The 24,226-nt window shown below is 40.6% G+C and overlaps 2 protein-coding genes and 1 long non-coding RNA gene across 3 annotated transcripts; 1 reads left to right on the top strand and 2 right to left on the bottom strand.

Annotated features, from left to right (window-relative positions):
* Window positions 1-1,491: 1,491 nt before the first annotated feature.
* On the bottom strand, window positions 1,492-7,637 carry LOC144068522 (uncharacterized). Its single transcript, XR_013298190.1, has 3 exons — window positions 7,452-7,637; window positions 3,928-4,056; window positions 1,492-1,922 (listed from the first exon to the last, which is right to left on the bottom strand). It is a non-coding gene; the product is annotated as an uncharacterized LOC144068522 (long non-coding RNA).
* Window positions 2,932-15,573, top strand: arhgap31 (Rho GTPase activating protein 31). Its single transcript, XM_077593109.1, has 12 exons — window positions 2,932-3,724; window positions 6,967-7,069; window positions 7,199-7,343; window positions 8,722-8,804; window positions 8,899-9,006; window positions 9,082-9,224; window positions 9,289-9,493; window positions 9,616-9,737; window positions 10,406-10,462; window positions 10,539-11,183; window positions 11,948-12,075; window positions 12,178-15,573. Exons 1-12 carry the CDS (start codon window positions 3,625-3,627, stop codon window positions 14,086-14,088), a joined length of 3,750 nt encoding a protein of 1,249 aa, XP_077449235.1. The 5' UTR covers window positions 2,932-3,624; the 3' UTR covers window positions 14,089-15,573.
* Window positions 15,574-20,876: 5,303 nt separating this feature from the next.
* Window positions 20,877-22,302, bottom strand: gsx1 (GS homeobox 1). Its single transcript, XM_077592690.1, has 2 exons — window positions 21,702-22,302; window positions 20,877-21,605 (listed from the first exon to the last, which is right to left on the bottom strand). Exons 1-2 carry the CDS (start codon window positions 22,237-22,239, stop codon window positions 21,250-21,252), a joined length of 894 nt encoding a protein of 297 aa, XP_077448816.1. The 5' UTR covers window positions 22,240-22,302; the 3' UTR covers window positions 20,877-21,249.
* Between the last annotated feature and the right edge of the window lie 1,924 nt (window positions 22,303-24,226).

Here is a 24,226-nt window from a genome sequence, read left to right on the forward strand (position 1 = left end):
GTCTTGTATTCTGTTTTATGACTTTCTAATGATGCACTCCTTTCTGGTGGCAACATTGATTATGTCATACCCCTCATCTACCATGGCCAAGTGTAGAAGTTTTAAATATTAATGTACACTATTGTTCTTGTATAAATATCCCGATTAGCACGAATCTAGCACTAGTCTCGAATGGCTAATCGCTATGCGAAAACATAGTAGCTCATATACTACATCCTGTGGCTACCTTGGGAATTCAAAGCATGTGTTAGTTCAGCCAATGAACTTCCCTTTGAGATGCACTACAATTAATTATCTTTTGTATGAATCAGTTATAATTTCAATATTTGATAAATAATACGTTTGATTATTCTGCTTCACTTCATATACATACATTTGTGGTTTACTGTTAGACGTTGTAAGGGCTGTATTGCTTTTATCGCACATAATGGAAATACGGTCAATATATGGCTGTAATTTTTTGTTTGGGCACAATTCTGTGGATTTGAAAATATGTCGGCCACACAGCTCTGGGGTCCTGGGTTCAAATCCAGGTCGGTCCACCTGTTTGGAGTTTGCATGTTCTCCCCGGGCCTGTGTGGGTTTCCTCCGGATACTCTAGTTTCCTCACACATTCCAAAAACATGCATGGTAGGCTGATTGAACACCCTAAATTGCACCTAGGTATAGGTGTGAGTGCCCATGGTTGTCCGTCTCCTTGTGCCCTGCGATTGGCTGGCCACCAATTCAGGTCCGCTGGGATAGGCACCAGCACCCCCCGCGACCCTAATGAGGATAAAGCGGTTCAGAAAATGAGATGAGGTCATGTATATTCTTCATTTAGTACTCTTTTGAAAGTGCAATTTTAGTTCCAATTGATGTGCCGATCACATTAAATGTTCTTGCAAGTCTAAACCCTTGTTTCTAAGTTTACATCTTCCAAAATGATTTTGCACTGGCATTAAATGTGTATCTGATTACTCAATTAATCAAACTATTTAAATGATAGATTTATTGTTTACTTAATCCAGGGGTAAGGAACCTATGGCTCGGGAGCCACATGCGGCTCTTTTGATGGGTGCATATGGCTCTGAGCTAAAATGTGGAAACTGGTGGTGAGAGAGCCGGCTTTGTACTTTAAAATGATAAAATGACTAAAAAATTTGCACATTTTCATGTATTTTGACTTTTAAATTGTGAGTATGGCTCTCAAGGAATAACATTTGAAAATAAGAATTGTTTATGGGTCTTTCTTTCAAAAAGGTTCCCGACCCCTGACTTTATCCATAGCTGCAGTGATACCTGTCCACTAAATGCAATGTATGGATCTGGCCGCTAAGAGGCAGTAGAAACAAGGTTTCCTGTCCTGTAATTTAGACAGAATTCATACAATACTACAAACTTGATTCTAATTCTTGGGCAGAATCAAAATTCTGCCTTTTAAAAGATATTCAATGTTATTGTTTACGGCCACACACACCAGTTGAATAAGCCCTTATGGGGCATTTAATTTGTGGGGCACCTATCATATATATAATAATACACAGAATACAATTTGGACTTGTAGAATCTTGCTTCTGTGAAGAGACAGATTAAAGGCCGTGTCGGAGACTTTCACGTCAACACTACAAAAATAGGATGTCAAAGTGGAACATATTTTCCACACGCTCATAGGTTTCAGAAGCTAAACAATGCAACAACAAAAATGAGTATAGTGACCTCTGAAATGAAAGCTGTTGGTGATTGCTTGAACTCACCTCTTGGGTTTTCTTTTCCTTTTTTTAAATTGTATTTTTTTTAAACGGGGCAAAGAGAAAGCGGGATGTCACAGGCTTTGTATGGGTAGAATGATGTCATGTCCTCTTCCTACGGTGCAGAAAGAATCTTTGTCTTCCAGAGGCCAGGCCTGGTCATCAAGCTCACATGTGACGCTCGCAAACACACTGTAAAACAGGCAGAGTTGCCACCATGTTGTCCAATGTGAACTGGGTGTCAAATATGATTTAACAAGCTGGAGAGACAGCTTTAAGAGCTCCAACATCAAATAACCATTTGAAATATTTTTTTGTGGTTTTAGAACAGAGAAACATATTTTTTATGAATAGAAATTTTAACTTACACAAGAAGCACTTAGAAAACAAATGTACAAATTATATCGTCATGATGTCATCATATGACATGAGGAGAACTTCAATATTATATCTGTTTTGCTCTTTTTTTGGCCCTATTGTGCGAAAAAAATATATAAGAGGAGAAGACTAAAAGTTAATATGAAGTGGACTCAGACTCTTAGCAGCAGCTTGGCCAAAGTCTTTTTTTTAATTATTATTTTTACCAATATTTACACATTTCAGTGACTTCAGTCAGTAACCAAATATCGGTTTTATTTAAGCCATGTTTAAATAACCCAGTCAGAGATTAGTAAAGGATCTTTATGGATTTTCTGCTTCAATTCTCAACACATTGCCCTTTGAAATCCAATTGAGTAAATCATTGTGGTTGGTGGTCCCGTCGCAGCGCATGAACTACAGTCTTGGAAACCAATTGCTAAATTATGACTTTTGGGAAAGATTAAGCATACAGCTGAGAGATGTCAAACCTCATAATATGGAATTTGAGATTGCGGGTGTGTAATTTTCCCTGTGAAAACCACTTATAGTCAATCATGGCAACCATAGTGAAGTGGTGACATTGACTTAAGATGTGTGAAGAGTTGGGAGAGAAAGTTTTGCTTAGGTAGGAGACCCGTCATTCCAATACAAAATGCATGAAACAAGAACCATGTGTCCATCTCCACACCCTAACACCCCCATCCATCCCCCCATTTCCCATCTGTGCCCTTCAAGCCCTCACTTCAGTCACCTCCCACTTCCCTCCTTCCTTCAGAACCCCTCTGTTTGTGTTTTCCACCCTAGGCCCTCGCACAGGAAATTGTATACACTGGGAGCATTCAGGAGGGTAGATGGCAGCCATCCCATATTAATTTGGGGAACGTGAAGAAAATTAAATAGAGATACACAACTAGAAGAACGATAGAAATCACCCTCTTTTTCAGTCAAACTCTAGGATTTCTTCAAATCGGTGCCACGCCGCGTCCTCGGGTTCAAACACAGCACTCAAACATCTTGAAGGGAAATGAGATTATAAATAGAACGCTGTGGAGATGATTGGCCTCCCTTGTATTCGTCGGCACTGGCTCAAGAGGAGTCAGTGAAGAAGGAGGCTGGGAATGAAGCAAAGGAGGAGGAGATAGAAAAGAGCGGAGAGGACTGGCCAGCGGAAGGGGAAAAAATCGCAACAACAGGAAATGGAGTTGATTCTAACGCTGTTTCTGCAAGTCCTTCACAGATAAAGCGGCCGGCTGCCACGTCCTTGCAAACCAAATGTGTCGCCGTATGGTTGCCGGGGGAGAAATGCCAGTCCAAAAGTTTGAAGGTTTAAACAAGTGACGTCACTTCTGCTCCTCAGCTTCCAGCCGGGCGCTCAGTCAAAATGTGAGCGGATGCAGCACATTTGGGAGAAGATCGCCGGCCACTCGACACGGCTGCTTTTTGATCCTCGAGCTCACCCTTGCTCGGGGTCATATGGATTCATCGTTGCGTTTACAAGGAGCTGCTAATCGTTGGGATTGCTAACTGGAACCACATGAAGAAAAAAGGGACCAAGCAGAAGTCCAAGACGACAGGAAGCGAAAATGCCTTCGGCTGTGACCTGACGGAACATCTTCAGAACTCCGGACAAGATGGTAACGGCTCATTTTTTCTTCTCGTACAGACAATTTCACTTGTATAAAAGTTGCGCTGGTCGTTCAACATGTTTGTAGCTTGTCATATCCAAACAAAATGACATGAAATACAGTTTGCAAGTGACCGTCATTTGTTCATTGGCTACATACCACGTGATTTGTGTCTATTTGAGTGTTTTACATTCAAGTTGCCATTCATTTACCTATTGGCTGGAGTCACTGGTCATTTGTGAAGTTTGGGTGTGGCTGTCTCATTTTTTTTTCTTTTTTAAACTCAATTGCTTCCAGTGAGGAAGCGTCACTATTAGTCGGAGTCTGGGCCTCGCTACTGCCTACAGGAAAGGAGAAACACAAAGAACAAGATGGTCAATTATTCGTACATGTGACTTATGTTGTTGATATGATCACCTATTCATCACCATTTTTCTTTGATTAAGATTTGTAAGTTAAAAAAGTCCAATTAAACTTCAGGGGAGTACGTGTTAAGTAAAAGGCCAATGATAGAAAGAGAATTAACCGAAAAAAACGTTGAATGTAACTTTAATATGACGGCATTGAAGGGGGTTCGTGTTCACAATGCAAGGCGTGGAATTCGGTCCAGGAAGTGAGGGAGGGGGTTCGGTAACGCCGATATCCACTTCAGTCATAGATATGGGCAGCCACTTTTTGCTTGTTTGTTCAATAGTTGATGTTAAGCTTCACAGATAAGTAAGTTGGAGACCTTCAACTTTGGATCTTTTCGCAAAAAAATAAATGAAATAAAAACAAAAACAAAAAAAGATTATAGCTTAACTATGTTAGTGGGCCATTTCCTGGTTCGGTTCTTGATTTGGGAGAGTCGATTGGCAATGAAAATAAATATAAATTAAATGAAGAATTAAAAATGCCATAGGATTCTGATGCTCATCTGGTTCATCAAAAATAACAAATATGTGTATAATATATGTGTGTGTGTGTGTGTGTGTATGTATATATATGTATATATATATATATATATATATATATATATATATATATATATATATATATATATATATATATATGTATATATGTATATATAAATATATATATATATATATATATATATATATGTATATAAATAAATATATATATATATATATATGTATATATATATAGATATAGATATAGATATTATCTGTAAATTTTTATCAAAATCAGTTGTGGAATCACGCTCATAGGAGATCATACATAATTAAATTGAATAAATAAAAAATGAATTCAAGGAATTTGCACCCACTACCATTTAGCTCATTTATGTTGAAGTATTTCACCAGCTTCGATTTCGGTTTTACAGTCATTCTCTGAATGTATCTATTAAGAATCTAACTACTACATCTTCCTGGATCCCATTAATACAAAACATTCCATATTTGGATTTCTTCATATGCATATTATAAAAGATATGCTGTGTGTATTTAATGCGTCAGAGTCGAAACACTGGCTACTCTGATGACTACGCCACACATAATCTAGATTAGATTAGATTAAATGTTATTCTTCCCGTACTCGGAAATTCAGTAGCAAGAAGGTAAAAACACAGATAGAAAAACTGTTAAAAATAAATTTAAAAATAACAGAAAACGAGTAAGAATGGACAGTATACCTACTCGATAGTGACTTCTTTGATATGTATTCAATTATGATCCTAAATCACCTAGGTTTTGTCTGTGTACTTGCAATCAAAAGTTGTTCACCAATGTAAAATGTCCTTAACATAGAAGAAATAAAAGAAATAAAAATTCAAGCTGATACCTTAAAGGTAACTCCTTAAGGAAAAAACATGACTCACACTGACTCAGTCTTAAGATATAATGATGCACTAAAAACTTGGCACAGCTGCTGGGGGCTTCCAGTAACGACAACAACTATATTTGCACGCATAGATGGATGCCTAGACAGCAGCTAAGCGTGTCCCTGCGTTGACTTCTGAATGAAAAAACAGACAATATAAATCAAAGACGCAAAACTGGTCATCGTCCAAGTTTTCCCCCACAGGCACGCAACCAACAGTCCAATCAATGTGAACATACTGGAAGACTTTGTGCCACAAATGAGGGATGACAAGTAAAATCTAAAAATAACTGGTTGAATATCTTCACAGCAAGATACATGGAAGTGAGGGCGTAGTTCAATGTTGGAATATAGTCTGCTGGAAAGGCAGAGCATAAATTACATGGGTATGAACTACAATACTGTTCGGATTTAGAAAAGCAAGGGATCATATTGTTGGTTAAATGTTGTTGGTCTAAAAAATATTTAGAGTAGACGATTCATCAAATTATTTGGTATTTTTCGATCGTGTATGGATTATATTGACGATCTACTAGTATGTTTACAGGACTGTTTTCATTGATTTATTATGCAAACCGTCAAAATATTCATGTGTATGTGGCATCAATATTTTGAGAAAACTTCACTTTTGGATTTGACATGCAATGAATGAATAAAACATGGTTATCTTGCCATTCAAAGAGGGAAAAAATCCTTAAAATGAGGGATTTATATTTCAGTTTACCTGTGGCTTAGAAAGTTAACGGCAAAGCTTGAAGTGATAAAAAAAAATAAAAGATATTGCATGAATGCTAAGACTGAAGCTGCTCAGCAGGAGATATGGCACTACATATAACTATATTTTATTTGCTCATAAATGGTTTAACAAGCTCCAACAGTTCATCAAATTCATCTCTATCCACTTTTAAATGTTTTCTTAAAACAGTCGTTTGGCCCAGTCTTTAACAATTCTTCTAAAAATGTGTAATGATCACATTTTTCACACTGTTGCCATTTTTGTTCTATTTTAGAGTTTTTCCCTTCAAAGTTAAACCGCAAGAGCAATTGCGGTTGAGAAGTCCATCGTGATGAATAGGCACAAACTGAATATTGCACAATATTGAGCATGTACGGCTAACGTCAAACTGTCAACGATATTGCGATCAATATTATTGATGAAAATGTTTGCGTGTGTATTGGCCACTTAAGCACAGAAAATTGCACCGGTCACTGGTAGCCCTTTTCTATTAGAGGAAATGTCGTAAGTAATACTCGCTACAAGGGTTGGGTGTGTCAACCTTCCTCTGAAACAAACAAACCATTTTTAACTTCCTGTCAAAGGCCACCTACAATCAGCAACCCTAAGGGAGAGAAAACAAGCCCATACTACTACCATGTACTAAATTGCCCTTCAATTTGTGAGATTAAAATGAATATTTTCTACACTTAAGTCCCTCAGGTTCTACAGAAATGTGCAGAGTTCATCGAGAAGCACGGAATTGTGCATGGGATCTACAGATTGTCAGGGGTCACCTCAAACATTCAGCGGCTCAGGTATACTATGCTTTTTTTCCCTCATCTCGTTCTAATATCATTGTCACACAAGCAATTGAATTGACTTGACCGCGGCGAGCCTTCGATGTCATTATTCTGATGAGTGTGTGTCTGTCTGTCTGAGTGCAGACAGGAATTCAGCGCTGAGGCGTGCCCTGACCTTACAAAGGAAGTGTACCTACAGGACATCCACTGTGTGGGTTCCTTATGCAAGCTTTACTTCAGAGAGCTACCGAATCCTCTGCTCACATATGAGCTGTACAGCAAATTCACTGTAAGTTTGCCACAGCGTTCTTTTGCAGAGCATTGATGGAAATTCCGGCTGTGTCAAGTTAATTTGACAATGTTTTGGTTCGGCAATTAATTTAAGGCGTATGCTCACCTGTCTTGTTTGGTGCGGGCCAATCCTAAAAAAGTGCGTGATGCGCGCCTTTTAAAGAAAATGGCAGGCTCGTCTGTAAACAGCTTGAAATGACACACCTGGCTTCACAAAACAGGCTTCCATAGCCATTGGCATTATGGGAAAATGTTATTTGGTTAGCATGACAGTCAATGATTAGCACGGCAAATACAGGGATGGGCAAACCGGTCCTGGAGGGCCGCTGTGGGTGCAGGTTTTAATTCCAACCGTTCCAGCACAGACAGTTTAACCAATGAGATTTCTGCAGAAAACAAGAAGCACCTGACTGCAATCCACTGATTGCACTTGTAGGACACCAGATTGGTGAAAAGGTGTCCCCTCAATGGATTGGAATGAAAACCCACACCCACTGCGGCCCTTTGTGGAATAGTTTGCCCACCCCTGGGCTAATATGAGGGAGAGTTCAATGTGGAGCAATGAGGAAAAGGAATGTCCACTTGATTTTTGGGCATAATGACATCAAAATGATGCCAGAAAATACATGTGAAAATGCTAATATATTTAAAACGTTCAGCAATAGAATGAAAGAAAAAGGCTTGTGATGCACGTTGGAGCTCTATGATGTTTTACATTCGTATTTTGCGTGTTAACCCATGTAGTTGATTTGCCTAATGATTGAATGATGTTTGCACACGTGTGGGTTTGTTGTCAAATCCTCGGACTGTTTTAAAAATTGCAAAGAAAAGGAACCGCATAAAACCATAACAGATACTTTGTATTTTGGAAAGTGAACTATGGACTTTTCTGGTAGGAATACGCCCTAACTTTTCAAGGGTGCCAATACTTTATGTCAAATTACAGCGTGTCAGGTTTCCAGACAGTTGTTTTGTGTTTGATTTGGCATTAATAAATGCAGTTTTGAATTGCCCTATAGGAAAGACTATAAAGTTATGTATCTATCAACCTGTTTTTTTATTACCATTTTTTCCTTGGAAGTTTGCTACCCAACATGCTGCCAGAAACATAAGAGACCGTAAAACAGCAATATATCTTTCTCAAACATGACCAAAAAATCTAAAAAACATGTTCAAACCTGTGTTTCTTTGTTTTTTTTTCTTTTTAACTCAACACACTTGTTGTGCAATAAGCTTTTTTTACGTTTCCCGAGTGCCCTTGTCTTGCTAGGGGGTGGTGTGGGGGTTGACTTTTCTCACACAAGCTCAAGAATTTGCTTCATGCTCCAAATAAAGCGGAGAATGAAATAAAAACATGACATTTATTTTACATGCAGGAAGTGGCCTCAGTGTGCGGCGATCATGAAAGACTTGTACACGTTCAAAAGACTGTTAAGGAATTACCGACCCCTCACTTCAGGTGATCTACAGCACTTAATGTCATTTCATACTTCATTTACTGTAACGCAGTGTTGTAATAGATGAAAGATTGAGTGTTTCTGAACTGGTTTTAGGACCTTGGAGTACCTCAGCAAGCATTTGGCCCGCCTCGCCACTTTGAGTGCCCAGACAAACATGCACACACGCAATCTGGCTTTAGTTTGGGCCCCTAATCTATTGAGGTGAGTTCTGCTAATACAAAAGGAACAATTGGATCCTGACCTACGATTGCCAAAATGTCTGATTTATTTTCACAGATCCAAAACAATAGAGGCCGCATCTGGTAATGGAGACATGGCTTTTCAGGAAGTGCGAATACAACAGTCAGTGGTGGAGTTTATTCTCAACCACACCGAGCAGATCTTTAACAGTGACCCTGAGCAATTGAAATCCAAAGAAGGTAGAACAATTGCAATCAGGTCTTGAAAATGGTCGGGAAATTGTGACATATTGTACTTCCACAGGGTCAGGTTTTATGTGCGGGGAGAAATATGCCACGCTCCCCATTAGCAGTCAGTGTGGGCAAATGAAACTGATGAGTTTGGAAGAAGCCCAAGCTCGCTCTTTAAGTCCAAATCATCCCCTGCACAAAGAACGGCAACGGGAGAACAGTCTTCCTGATACCAGCACCGCCACACTCTACCACACTGTTATAGAGTTGGACAGCAAGTACGAAACAGTTTACTAAGTGAAAAATCTCCGTGGTGATGAAGGAGAACAAACCAAATGTCTCTAGAAGTACTCTATTTAGAAAAACTCCATTAAGCAATCTGGGTTTTTTTTACTTTCAGGAGAAAACTTACTGGAAAATCTAAAAAATGGAGATCAATCTTCAACTTGGGACGCTCGGTGGACTCCAAAGGAAAACTGAGCCGAAATGGAAGCGTGTTTATTAGAGCCCCAGGGTTAACAGGCAAGTTATCATGAAACTGTAATGGACAACCTGTTAATAAACAATATCAATAGCAGACAGCGAAACCACCTGAATTTAGCACAGTAACTCCAGCAAAGTGTTTGAGAATAGTCAGCGTGCCACTTTAAGGAAAGCAATCTCATGGTAGTTGCTGCTCTTCTGTCTTTTTTAATTGCATTTTAATATTTCGTACTACTTTCCCATATAATTTGCTTTACTTTGTGATTAGGTGATAGGACAGTTTAGGAGGATCTAGGCAAGGAAGATGATCTTTAAAACCTCCAGACTACTGAGGCACTGTGTGGTAACCTCAGTCTCAGTTCGCAGAAGGTCTCCACCTTGTAGACTTCCTGTTTGTGGCTCCAGTTTCTTACCTAGGTCTACAATGTCTTGTGTGTCTTGTGTCTGTTTTGCTACTGCAACCAAGAAATTTCCCAAATAGGGGAGTTTAGCAAGCCAAGACACCCACTACTCATACACAAGAGGCCCACAACTATAGAGTTTTTGATCTGTTCTTTAAGTTTTTACTTCATAGCACCTTGACTTTATTGCGGCATCGTCTGGCTGCCTCCAAATCATGTCATGCCGCACCCCCATTGCTCAGGGGCACCATGGCAACATAATTCCATTGACACTAAGAACAATAACATTTTGTATTTTGTCCTCAGAAAAGGCATCTCTTCGACCATCCAGGAGCATGGAGTCACTGTGCTCCCTGCCAACAGGTAAAATCTTTACCAAGTGAAATCACACTCATAGTGCAAGTCTGAAAATACTACTTTGACCTCCTGCTGTTTGCAGATGATGACAGAACTGGAAAAAGTCCATCAGGGGGACAAAGCAGCATTTTTGTTCCGGGCGTCAAATCAAGAACACTGGGATCTGATTCACTTTATGACTTGAGTGAAGACGAGCAAAACTGGGAGTTAAAAGGGAAAAAATCCGGAGGAACCACAGGCGGTTGGAAATCCGGGTTGAGCCAAAAGGGCAGCTTATCGGGAGCTTCGGCAACCCCTCAAAGAACACTTCCGGAGCAGCTCAAGGTGTTCAAGGGAGATGAGCTGAGCGGGAATAAACCTACGTCTCCTAAAAACAGAAGGATGCTGTACTCGGGTTCCTCCTCCACCAGTTCATCTCGACCTTCCTTTCCCGGGAGCTTCTTTCCGCTGGAGTCGTCGCCGAGGCACCAGCGTAGAGCCGTCAACATATCGGAACCCTTCGCCGTGTCGGTGCCCCTGCGTGTGTCCGCCGTTATCAGCTCGAACAGCACGCCGTGCAGAGGGCTTGCCAAGGATTGGATGACAGCGGCAACACTGAAACCTTGCAAAGAGACTTCAAACCAGAGTGATGGTGGAAAAAGCAACACTGGTTCCATAGTGGAGCCCGACAACAGAGATGGAACGGAGAAGAAACAAACCGAGAGAGTCTCGAATGCAATTCCAAAGGGTAAGAGCTTTTTCCTTGAATGGATTTCAAAATGAACGGTGCTTGACAACTACAATCTACAAGTGTACAAGGCCAGGGTCAGACTGGCAGCCAAAAAACGATTTGTAGCCCATGCAGGTTGAGACTAGAATGCTCTTTTCAATCAAATCAATCAAAAGCCTTTATTGTCATTATACACAGCTGCGTATAACAAAATTGGTGACATTTTGTAGTCCGAACAGTCACAAAAGACTCAAATCTGGTTGTTGGGAGACGGATTGAAAGCACATACAGTTGTGGTCAAAAGTGTACATACACTTGTGAAGAACATTATGTCATGACTCTCTTGAGTTTCTAGTTATTTCTACAACTCTGATTTTTCTCTGATAGAGTGATTGGAACAGATACTTCTTTGTCACAAAAACATTCATGAAGTTTGATTCTTTTATGACTTTATTATGGGTTAACAGAAATCAAGTGATCAAATCTGCTGGGTCAAAAATATACATATAACTGGAAACTCAAGAGAGCCATGACATTATGTTCTTCACAAGTGTATGTAAACTTTTGACCACAACTGTATATAGTTTTGTGATGCTTCTGAATCTGAACAGATCCAAATCCAATTTGGACACTTAAAATAGTGAGAACAATCAGCCCGGAAAATCGGATTTCAGCAGGAATTCCACTGGAATCTGCGGTCTGAATGCATTCTTAGACTCCATCGCGTAGGATATATATGGAGAACTGCCAGTTACCAATAAGAAAACGTGCTTTGTTCACAGGTAAAACCAGAGAATTCCTCCAGGATGAGACAGTAAGATTGGAAGAGCTTTCAATTGTGAATGAAGGCACGTCTGAAATATTCTTTAGTGGGCAACAACTGGAAAATAAGCCTATCCCTGCTCAACAGGTGAACCATTTGTTCTTGCTGGCAAAATGGGCTTTTTAAAGTATTTGAATATTCTTATTTGATTTCATGCGATGACTGTGCTTATTTTCGCCATCATTTCAGAATAAGGAATCAACAAGCATCACAAAGCAGCTTTTGTATGACGTCCATCAGCAGCTGAAGATAACCAAACCTGAAATTGACATGCTGGATAAGAATTGCGATGCCATCTTACCTTGCCAAAACAAAAGGTTAACCATGGATGTAAAGTCAAAAAGGAGCCGCAGCTCTCCATCGCTTTCCATATTTTGTAAAGATCAGTCTTCCAACTCCTATCTCAATGATCATCTTAACATTTCTAGGTCTGAATATACTGTGAAACAACCATCAGAGTCAGACATATTATTTTCTCTCTATAAAAGTGATGTTTGGGTCAAAGAAAGCAGAAACACTGTCAAATCTGTTCTAGAAGAAACTGACATGAAACAGCCGATATCTCAAAAAATTCCATCCTTGAGTAAAGCTCATACTGAACAGCACCAAGTTACTTTAACAAGTGACTCTCAAATCGTCGGAGGCTCCTCAGCAGCATGTGCTAGCCCAGGACAATCCAAAGAACATAAAAGACCTGAAAAAGACCAAAACCAAATTCCTGAAGATCTCTCAAGGTTTTCCAAATGCCTGGAGGAGAGACCAACTTCTCTGGACCTGCCGATTCAGGAAGATGACGACGGATTGGCAGGAAATGCTGAAGAGCTGGACCTAGTGGAATCATGGGAAGACCTCAGCGCCAGCAAGCAGTGGGTCACCAGTCCACTGCACTCACCCGATGTAGAAGAATTGTTTAAGCAGCAATTGTCATTCGGCTCTCAAGCCTTAATACTCAACTCAGACGAGGATCGGATCTCATTTTCTTCATGCGCTAGCAAACAATCAAAAAGATTAGCCCTGGCTAAGACCTCAACAGCAAACATTCCCCAAACGTCCAAAAGCAAATATGAAACTAAATTGAGCCAGTTGCCGTCTACGCCGGCTAGTCTTAACACCGGTAACGGAACGCAAGCTCCGACTGGCAAAAGCGGAACAAAAAAACTGAAAACACCGCAACACTTTTATAGACAAATGTCTCACGAATCAGCATTGCCAGAAAAAAGAGAAGAGCGTCACCTTACCAAACACAGACCGTACTCCCTTAACCTGGACTTGGGACCCCGATGCATTAGGGACATTTCTAATCAGCAAATCCGTCCTTCAGCTAAATTTTCTTCCTATACGAGGAGTCTTTCAGAGACCGTAAACAATGGGCTCCTCTCCGAGTTGGACTTGTTCTTGAATGATAGCCAGGCATCTCTGCGGCGAAATTCTGCCCCGGTCAGCGTGACATCGGTCCGGACCGCCTTCATGATTAAGACTTGCAAAGCCAAAGCCGTCCCTGTCGTCCCCCCAAAGGTGCAGTATAGTCAAATACCTCACTCCAGACAAGGAAGTGACACTGACACAGAGAAGGAAGACACGGAATGTCCTCAAGCTACTCCAGAGAAAACCCATGCAGGACCTCCATCTGGGAAGGACGAGTTAGAGAATAAGGAACCTGCGGCCCAACAACAATCCCAGCCAAAAGTTCCGAAACAAGCAGATAACGTGACGGCAAGCGCAACGGAAGCACCGGTCATCACCAGGCGACATGCCCCCAGTCTCGAAGTGTTTGTTGACTGTCCCAGACCCAACAAAGGAAATATTTTGCAAAGGTCATCCTTTAGGAACCGGCAGAGACCCCAGAGTCTGATACTCTTCAGTCCTCCTTTTCCCATCATGGATTACCCGCCGGTGGTTGACGACGGCAAACTTCTGTCCATCAAGAGCGTGCACGAGCAATCGGCTGTGAAAGAGCCGTCAGGGGAGGGTGTTGCTCTCCAAAATAAAATGACGATTCCAAAGACTGGTCAGAGACTAGAAACATCAACCAGCTGCTTCTACCAACCGCAGAGGAGATCAATGATTTTTGAGAGCAGGAACCACAGACAGATAGAATAAAAATCCAGACTCGCTGAATGTATTGGATTTACTGAGACGTGTTGTAAATCACAGTAAAGTATTTTATATAGAGCTATATCGGGGGTTGGAAATGTCTTAAATTAAGATTTCTCACAACATTCATGAAGTATTTAAGAGAAATATTGTACATGTCCCAGGTCTTTTAGGCCATGATTCACTGAAGGAACGTTTTTGAATGGCAACTGTGTGGCGAAATGTGTTTTAATCTGGCCTAAATGTTGTCATTTGCAGCTACTTTATCACTAACGATAACGATTTTGAGAACATGCGTAAAACTAGTGACAATCAGCTTTGGACTATCATTCAATTAGTTGCAATCTAGTTTGTTTCTTATTTTATAAACTTGAAAACCAATGAAGGTTACATCGACTGGAGGAATATTTCTTCAAGGCTCAGTTGTGTAATTGACATACAAACTAGTCACATGTTCTGAGTCTCTGTGTACTTACTGGGGGAAGAAGTCATCTTATATGTCCATTACAATTGTAAGATTTCCCAAGGGCTAGTTCTATTTATAAGTACATTCTTGTTGTAAAAAAAAAAAAAAAAAAAAAGAACAGCATTACTACAGTGGGGTAAAACTAACTTGTCTCACAATTTTCTAATGCTCGCTAACTTTATAGCAACAAAAATCCATCAACACAATCTCATCTGTCAAGTCAAATTTGTTTAATATATCAATAGGCCAATCTCCGATTAATGTGGTAAGAACTGATCTGTATTACTTGGTTCGGATGAATAAAGAAATCTTCATTGTAAAATACTAACAATGAGCTATCAAAATATCCATTTTGTTTAAGTGTGTGACAAAATCTTTGTATATTCAAACTTCTAAAACAAAGGAAGTATATAAAACTGATAGCGTTGCTGTTTGACAGTATAATTGTGCGAGCTACAATAGCTGCGATCATATAGTTTGCGGCAAAAACTGAAGATGTCAGTAATTGTGGCATGAAGTAAACTTTAAACAAGGAATTCAAATATACAGTATTTTGTATTCAGCTGTGATAAATGTCCTATTTAAAAGGAAATACAGTTTTGTGATATACAGAATGTCTGTCGGGAAACCTAGAGAAAAACTCTACATTTGATTTTTTTTCTTAATATTTTTGCATCTCTTTATTTGACAAAGATCTTAAATCAGCTTGGTGGGGAGGAACATAGGTGATTTTTTTTCTATCAGAGTCGTTTTCCTGAAAATTGACAGATGGATCTTCATAATGTATCCGAGTAAAGTCTACTGGCAGCATCTGGAAAATGTTTTATTTGTTGTTTATCTGTGTTTTTTACTTGTCTAAATATCTTGGAAGACTCTACACATTGCGCTGACCATGGTGGTTTATATTACGCTGTTTTATCATGTTTGAATTTGCCTGAAAACATCACTTGAAAAAGTGCTTGTCAGGAGAACTTTTCTACAACAAACAACAAAGAATTTGAGAATAAAGACTTATTTAGATGGTGTGATGTTTTCATGTATTTTAAAATCCTGGAAACAAAAATAGTTTGCGGAGATTTTAGATTTAACTGATTGCACAATGACGGCCCGGCGGATTGAGTGGTTAGCGTGTCGGCCTCGCAGCTCTGGGGTCCTGGGTTCAAATCCAGGTCGGTCCACCTGTGAGGAGTTGGCATGTTCTCCCCGGGGTTTCCTCCGGGTACTGCGGTATCCTCCCACATTCTAAAAACATGCATGGTAGGCTGATTGGACACTCTAAATTGCCCCTACGTATGGGTGTGAGTGTGCATGGTTGTCCGTCTGCCCTGCAATTGGCTGGCCACCGATTCAGGGTGTCCCCCGCCTCTGGCCCGAAGTCAGCTGGGATAGGCGCCAGGACCCCCCCACGACCCTAGTGAGGATAAAGCGGTTCATAAAATGAATGTTTGCACAATTCAGCCTTTCTCATTAATATCCACACAATGGCTCCTCCATAACTCATTAACTGCCATAACCAATGATAAAACATCCATTTTATTTGAACCGGTCTGTGAATTCTCATCTTTTGTGCCATTGACGGCGTTAGTCTATTTGGACGTGGAGCAGTGAATGAACATTTGTTACCAATTTCTTAACAATCTTACCAATTTCGTCATACGCAGCTGGGTATGATGACAATTAGGCTTTTGTCGAGTTAATGATGATGACAAAGCCTATGTCCGATTACTAATTATTATTATTATTATTTGTTCAAGCAGCTGAATTGGACCGTTCACACCGTCGATGGCAGTCAGTGACTTAAATTATGACAGCTCGGTATGGAGAGTACCCAAAGAACAGATTGAAAAAATATTTGAGGGTCCTCAAACTCACTCAGGCCCTGGTGAAAGGGCTTTTATTCATAAGTGAATTGTTTGCATCCTATAAAACAGTCATACAGTGTACATTTTACTATTGCTTTTGTACAAAATGAAAGACTATTGTAGGTGTATATTTCCAACGTCTTCAATTTAGTAAACACCTCTTGAAACCGGATTAACGTGGAGCCTTGAAGGCAAAGGACAGGACAAGATATTTAATCTATTTAATAACAATCTTCATAATAAAAATCATGTCGTATGGTCAATAAACTGTGACGCTATCAGAAGGTGGTTTCATCTGACTGGAGAAACTTGGGCTACATTTCTCAATACCGAGAATAGGTCACATGACTAATTTTACATCCACAATTCTAAATAATACTTTTTTTAAATCTCACTATACTTTTAAACTATTGAATTCTAAACGTAATTATGCTATGAAATTATCACAGTCTTTTTAACTAAATGATCAAATATGAAAATATTAAAGGAACAATATACAAAACATTATACCAATAAGTAACATGACTCAATCAATCCCTGATTGGCCCCTACAACTATGTATGTACATCAAACACCATACAAGATAAGACCATTCTTTATTGTCCCACAATTTGGATTTTAGAGCAGCACAAGTACCAAGGGACATAATTATTATTATTACAAAACACCAGCAGATATATAAATGGTGCAATACAAGAAGTAGATAACCCAGCATCACAAAATGAAACCCATAATGCATTTATCTATCCATATAAGAAGAGACACTAAGTATAAAACTGAAGTAGATCATAACGCTTGGATCTACTTCAGTTTTATACTTAGTGTCTCTTCTTATATGGATAGATAAATGCATTATGGGTTTCATTTTGTGATGCTGGGTTATCTACTTCTTGTATTGCACCATTTATATATCTGCTGGTGTTTTGTAATAATAATAATTATGTCCCTTGGTACTTGTGCTGCTCTAAAATCCAAATTGTGGGACAATGTTATGAGAAAAATAACAAAACAGATCCTTTATTATGTAGTTTGGTGCATGTTGTGAATCTATTTTAATACATAAATTTGTTTTTTCTTTACCAGCAGATGACGCCCATGAGCCAGACTGCAGGACACCAAAGGCAAGTCATAGTGAAGTCCAGCTGGACGCACATGGAACATTGTGTGCGTCTGTGTGTTTATGCATTTGTGCACTCAAAGTTAAAACTCTTAAAAGTCAATAAAAACCCGGCAAATTGTATCTATCCACATTTTATCTTGATCCAAAACCAAATGCACCAAGAGCATATTCATGCGTAAAAATCTGATTTATTAATTTAATTGACATATTCAATTGTAAAAAAATAAGTTTTGTTTTTAATCAACTCCATAGCCAATAATTTCAAACCTACTAGGAAAATGTGCTTTTATTTTTTAGGGGGCTACAGTATATGAAGTTTGAATCTGTCTGCACTGGTTCCAGTACTCACGTTAAATGGTTTAATGAAGCAGAAAGCAGCCAAACGCGTAAAAAGGAGCAGCATCAACAAGCGTGTATAGTTGGACGCTTGAAGAGGTCACTTCCATGTCTACGTCAGTTCATTATTTGTCGACCTCTGACACGGCTTTTAAAAGCATGGGCCAAATTAAAAAGGCGCATTCTGAGCACCCTGAAAAAGGCAAAGCAAAGCCCGGTTGCGCGCGTTGAATATTCAATGAAGAAAGGGGGGGGGGCACCGAGGGAGAAGAGAAGTGAAGTGAAGTGAAGCTGCGTGCCAGTCCTTCATCTTACATTACTGATTATCCGTTAAACAGATTAAATGCAGCTGAATAGGTTCAAATGTTGCAGCAAGGATGCACCGGAGACTTAGAAAGGCCTCCAGTTTCCTTTTCTGACACCTGGCAGCATCTTCACGAGAGCTTGTGCTTGAATATTGTGCAAAATATCAACAAGGGGAGCCAATTTAGAGATGTCCAAAATATGCAAAATTTCTAACTATAAATTTAGTGTGTGCAACGAATGCCACCAACACACTGGGTGTGTTGGTTTCTGATGGATTTATAGTGTAGTTTATTTAAAGACGATTATAAACGATGAAAAATCTCCTTTGTAGAATTGGAGTCAATGTATTCAAAGTATAAAATCATAGGATTGAATTGATTTTTTTTGTGGAGATAAACATTTTTTTTAAAGTCTTGTGAGTGTGGAAATAAATGCAGCATAAAGGAATCCAATTAGAGGGTTAAATTGTTGTTTATTTTTTTAAATAAATAGTCAAGATTGTTTTTTTTATGTTTGTTTACACGCCAGGCTGTTTATTTAACGGTGTGTAAAAGTTTGCAAGCGTGCAGCAGGCGCATAAAAAAGCAAGCAAGCAAGCCGTGCACGCTCTCATTGAGAAGCCACGTGTCCGTTTGCAAAGCCTCTCCAACTTAACCACCTCCTTTGTACCACTAACCCACATCGGCAGCGTCCCTCCACATAAAGGGATTTGCAATTTCAAGATATTTCAGCTTAAATGTTTTTGACAGTTCCCTCGCTTTTACCTCGGCTTGGTTATTTTAACTGTGCCAAATGGGTCACCTTGGGTTGCTGTGTGCGCGCAAAGGGCTTTTGCGCGCATTCAGCCTGAATTTTTTCCAACTTTCCTTGACGGGGAAACCAGCTGCTGGTCGTGAAAAGACGGCTTATTAATTGTCCTTTGTCATGCAGAATTGCTTGATTTCTAAAGAAACGTACAAAGGCTCTTTTTCAGGATTCAAGTATTTTGTTTCGTGCGTATTTTCCAACCATCGAATCAGCTGCAGCGCTGCGCCCGTCTACCAGACTCTCAGGTACCGACTGCCCGCTCCCTTTGTCCCCTTTTAATGCTGTTGTAAATCGGGCAGACTGATTTGTTACAAGCCCCTCTTTTAATCTGATAGAGAAGAGACATGTCAAAGGAAAGCCGTAAATAAAAAATTAGCCGGGATAAAGACAAGGGCGAGTCTGCTAGATGGGCGCCTGTTGACTCAAGCGGCTCTCCAGCGTCGGGGGAGCCCTCTCGTCAGCCCCGCCGAGGTTACGTCCACAATCCCCCTTTATTCCTTTGGAAAAAAAAGACGCCCTGCTCCCTTTTTGCTTCAATGAATTGATCGCCACAAAATTAAGAATAAATAAATTAAGCATTTGGAGCACCGGCCTCCCCCGGGCAGGGGCAGGACGCCTATAGCCTCGGGCTATTCAGTCGATAAAAAGGCTGCTTTACCCCAGCGCGTTTGAGCCAAAATGGGGCTATATGATGCAATTAACAAAATAGTCTAATCCCATATCTTCACAAATGCTAATATATTTCGCCGTTTTGTCCAAATGCTTAAGTGAACTATTAAAGGGAAGTTGAAAAGCGAAACCTAACAACCAAAAGGGACATGGATGCAAATGGGTGCCAGGCATTTTTGGAATGGCCTATTTTGTGCTGTTTTGCCCCTTTGAAACCTCTACGATGTGTTTAGAATGAGGTGCATAAGATTTAAAGAGTATTCAGCGTAATAGGATCAGTTTAAAGCCCGATTGCTAAAGCGGAGAACAAATGGGACGGTGCGTAAAAAAAGAAGAAAACAGAAACAGGCCAATTCAAGTGCAGGGATGGACAACTTATTACATTTATTTTTTATAATACACATATTTACAAATCATTATTTTTTCATCACCTCTCGTTTTCATCTGGAAAAAATAGAGCAATGTTTGTGAATACAGAATACATTTTATATTATCATTATTTTTGGGTTGAGCTCATTTTTCAACATCCAAATTCGGTCAATAAATAGCAATAATTGATAAAAAAATCTGACCAATTTAAGGCGTTTGTATTCTATGAAGCTTTCGATCCACCTGCCAGAGCTCATAAAAGTGACAATAAACTTGACCACACTTGTGGTGCGTTCAAGGCACAACAATAAGGGTCACGGACACCAAGCCGTGTCTTTTCATTGAATTACATGCTAGATCGATATCTTAAGCATATGCACACTAAATTATGCGCGTTTATTCACTCAAGGCGATGATTAACTCATGCAGTCACACGAGACTTATCCAAAGAGCAAATGAATGAGTGAGCAGCGATCAAATCTGCTTTCAAAGTCCCCCACGGGAGAAAAGACCAATAGATTTATGACCTCAGCCATGATAACGACCTCATATTTCATTTATCATGCTGAAATTAAGCCCAATTGTGTCGATGCAATTCTCTTTAGTCCTCATACGAGGATACAATGCGATAAACCATCATATTAAATTGACACTCTTTATTAAAAGTGAGCATAAAATGTGCATGTTCATGATAATTAAATGCAATGGAACCTTAAATAACGCATTGAAATCAATTTGAACTTTGCCTACCGTTTTATATACTAAAATGTATAAGAGCAACACTATGCAGTCCGTTTAATTTTGGCTGAAGTTCACGCGCGCAGGCAAGTGCGCGCAAAAAGACCACCGAGACAACCTGTACGGCTCAGAAATATTTTATTTCAACATTTTTAAATAAATAAATATTTTTGCAATGGCATTGAATAAGACACTTGATGCTGAGCTAAAAAAAACTGCAAGTTTGTTTCAACTTCCATATCAATATCCAAATCAGAATAGGGGAAATCTATACTTTTTTTTTTTTTACCTTTCCTTACAAATCCAACTGAGGCTTTCGGCAAAATGATTTCTTTTCAGAAAGAAGAAAAACTACACAGAAAACGAACAACGTGTATACATAATTATACAATAGTTCAGGACAATTCCCTGATTAAATATTCTCTTTGTATATATGTACAGAAGTGGAAAAGTCTTTTTGGCTTCATGAAAAACAATCAGTCCATAACGGGACTTCAAGGGGACACGGACAGGTCCACGTCCTCCTTTTCGGAGAAGGACGAGGGGGACACGGGCATGTCGTCCTCTTCTTCCTCCGAGCACCTGGCTGCCGATGAGCATTTGCAGGCGCCGGACGCAGTCCGCGGACCCCCAGGACCGCTCTTGCCCTCCTTTTTGTGCTTGACTCTGCGGTTCTGGAACCAGATCTTCACCTGTTTCTCGGACAGGTTGAGGTAGGTGGCGATCTCGATGCGCCTGAGCCTGGACAGGTACATATTGGAGGTGAACTCTCGCTCCAGCTCCAAAAGTTGCGTGCTGGTGAATGCCGTGCGCATGCGTTTGCTGCTCTGGAGTTTGCCGTTGGCGTTTTCTGCCGGATCAAAAAAAACAAGCAGACGTTAAACTCACAATAGTGCCGTGCGCGAGAAACAGGGAGGAAAGTTTGCGGTGGGACGGCAAAACTTACCTATGGAGATGCAGTGGTACTGACGTGGGTCCGGGAGCGTGTAGGCAGCCTGGTACACGGCGGCCCCGTGTCCCAGGTTGATGCCGTTGGACGAGGCGTGTTGCCTGGACAGGGGAGAGTGGCAGTACTGCGAGCCGAAGGCCGGGAAGGAGGCTTTGAGGAGAGGCAGCGCGGGTGGAGAAGGGTGAAGCTGGCTGGCCGCCATGCACAGCGGGCAGAAGCACAGCAGGCCGGCCTTTCGGGAGTGGCAGGCACCCGGCAGCCCGTGCGGGTGGTGACCGGGGCCGGGCGAGTGCACCGCGTAAGGGAAGAGAGGCGTGCTGTTCTCGCTGCCCTTGTCGGTGGCCTCTCTCAAAATCAACGAATCCACCAGAAAGGACCTCGGCATGGTTGCGGTGAGGGTGGCGATGGCGACGGCACAAGGTGCGGGGCGGAATCGCGTAGCCGGCGGCGTCGGAGCGTGCTCGCGCGTAGAAGCGTGGACAGCGAAGTGGTGCTGAAGGCGAGCCGCGGGGCTCCTTAAATAGGCTTCGCACATGTGACGGTTACGCTGCAAAGTGAGCGAGAGTCCTCAATAGCGTTTTGTGCTTTCCCACTGCACGCTTCCCCATTATTTCACTTGTTAACTAAATGAACTGCATAATGTAGTCTATTCTTGTCAGCCCCACCCACGCCGCGAGAGGCGGCACTGGCCCATTCCCACTTCTATCATCACTATTTTTTTTTAAATCGTAAAACACACTTTGTATCGCCAGCATTGGGATTGGATCAATGAAAAAACACGGTGCCATTACTTTATTCAAATGGCGAAACTTTTGCAGCAGCTGGTTTTGTGTTTTTGCTGCTTTTCTGTCTTAATGATTTGGTGATTCTTAATGATCCCATTGACTTTGATTTGCTTTCTACTTTGTGCTTTTGCTTTGTTGTTCTGCGGCCTTTGACTGTACTGTCTAACTTATAACTATGCCTTCTCTTGCTACTGTCACAATGAAATTTCCCGAATACGGGATGAATAAAGTTATCCAATCCAATCCAATCCAAACCTAGCACAAAGTGATGGAGCAGCATGATGCTTTAGTTGTTGTTTTTTAAAATTTAAAACCGAATTTGTGTACACACGCAACAGCTGAATGTAAAGTGTATGCAAACCAATTTAGGGTTAATGTGTCATTTCTGGGCACAAAAAGGGACAAGTCATTGCCTGAAGGCAGTTGTGTTAAAGAGCAGTGATTAATTCCTTTGCTCGGGCCCCCGCCAAGCCGGGGGGTGCATGGAGGAGGGAGGGGTGTTGGTTTGGAAGAATATGTAAAAATAACCAGGTTTTCATTCGGCGGCCCTTTATTGAATGTCATTGTGGAGGGTTTCAATGAGGGAGAAAGAGAGTCGAATTAAAGTGTGTGACAGCGGCGGATAGACGCAACAAAGGCGACTCTGTCATGGAGCCGCGCGGCCTCGCCTTGCGCTCTCATTCAATTAGCTAATAGGAAAACATTTTCTTTCACTTTAAAACACCTTCAAAGATGTTTTTACCCAACACAATAAAGCACATGAGCATTTTAAAAATCATTAAAGTCTAAAACGTGCAGGACCGGAGGAGTCAGGTTCAATAATCGCTATCGATTGGTTTTTTGGTTCATCCGCTTTCAGACACGTAACTGATGTCTGCATGGGCGACCATTAAAAGAGGCCCTAACCGTAATGTTGAGCATCACACCACTGATGTGCAATAAACCTCAGACCTGTAATTCGGGGTCATCATTAATGTGTTAAACCGGAGATGAGCCCTTTTCGCCGAGAGCAGAATTCCATTTTTTAATTCGTTAAGAGGATTTTTGCTCATTACTCTCGTCGAATCGTGTAACAAGAGTTTTAAAATTGCGTTAATGTTTGTGTCAAACCCTTTCCCAATGTGCCAAATTGCCTTTCAAATCGCAGAAAAGAAGAAGCTTGACTTGCTGGATGCATCGATCAAAATAAATCATTTTGGATTACAGCTGAGCGAAAGCTTGTTGCACAATGTGTGAGTGTCTGAACTTAACTCGGTCCATCTCCTTCCCAAAAAATAATAGCTGGGACTCACCTAACCAAAAGCATGAGAGTATGAGATTTCAAATGTAACAGATTTCCGAGGTGGTGCGAGGAAACAACAGCAAAGGCAATGGATGAAATGAAAACCTTTTTTCTTTATGAAACAGCCAATGTTTTATGTTGTCGGCAAAAATGTGTAAACTTTTAAAACTCTTCTAGAAACTCTCAAAGCTCTCCAAACCTTTAATCAAGGTTGCAAGTTTTTTTTTGCTAAACAATTTGTCACCAGGGCAAACACTGTTTGGCAAAAGAAAACCTAAAACTTTGTGTTTTAGTATGGAGAAGAAGAAAGGTTAAACATTTCGATTTCTTTTAGCTAGTTGGTGGTATCGTGACCATGAAGGGGAAAACGTGTAGATGTCTGCAAACCTGGACACTCATTCATTCATTCATTCATTCATTCATTCATTCATAAGAACGGCGCGGTGCGGTGCATG

Source organism: Stigmatopora argus, chromosome 22 (genome assembly GCF_051989625.1).
Source record: "Stigmatopora argus isolate UIUO_Sarg chromosome 22, RoL_Sarg_1.0, whole genome shotgun sequence".
NCBI lineage: Eukaryota > Metazoa > Chordata > Actinopteri > Syngnathiformes > Syngnathidae > Stigmatopora > Stigmatopora argus.

Excerpts from the sequence above, each read along its gene's own strand:
- gsx1 (XM_077592690.1), bottom strand. The coding sequence starts at position 22,239 with ATGTGCGAAGCCTATTTAAGGAGCCCCGCGGCTCGCCTTCAGCACCAC. Across the intron at positions 21,606-21,701 it reads GTACCACTGCATCTCCATAG|AAAACGCCAACGGCAAACTC; the intron begins GTAAGTTTTGCC and ends TTGATCCGGCAG.
- arhgap31 (XM_077593109.1), top strand. The coding sequence starts at position 3,625 with ATGAAGAAAAAAGGGACCAAGCAGAAGTCCAAGACGACAGGAAGCGAA. Across the intron at positions 11,184-11,947 it reads CTCGAATGCAATTCCAAAGG|GTAAAACCAGAGAATTCCTC; the intron begins GTAAGAGCTTTT and ends CTTTGTTCACAG. Across the intron at positions 12,076-12,177 it reads AGCCTATCCCTGCTCAACAG|AATAAGGAATCAACAAGCAT; the intron begins GTGAACCATTTG and ends CCATCATTTCAG.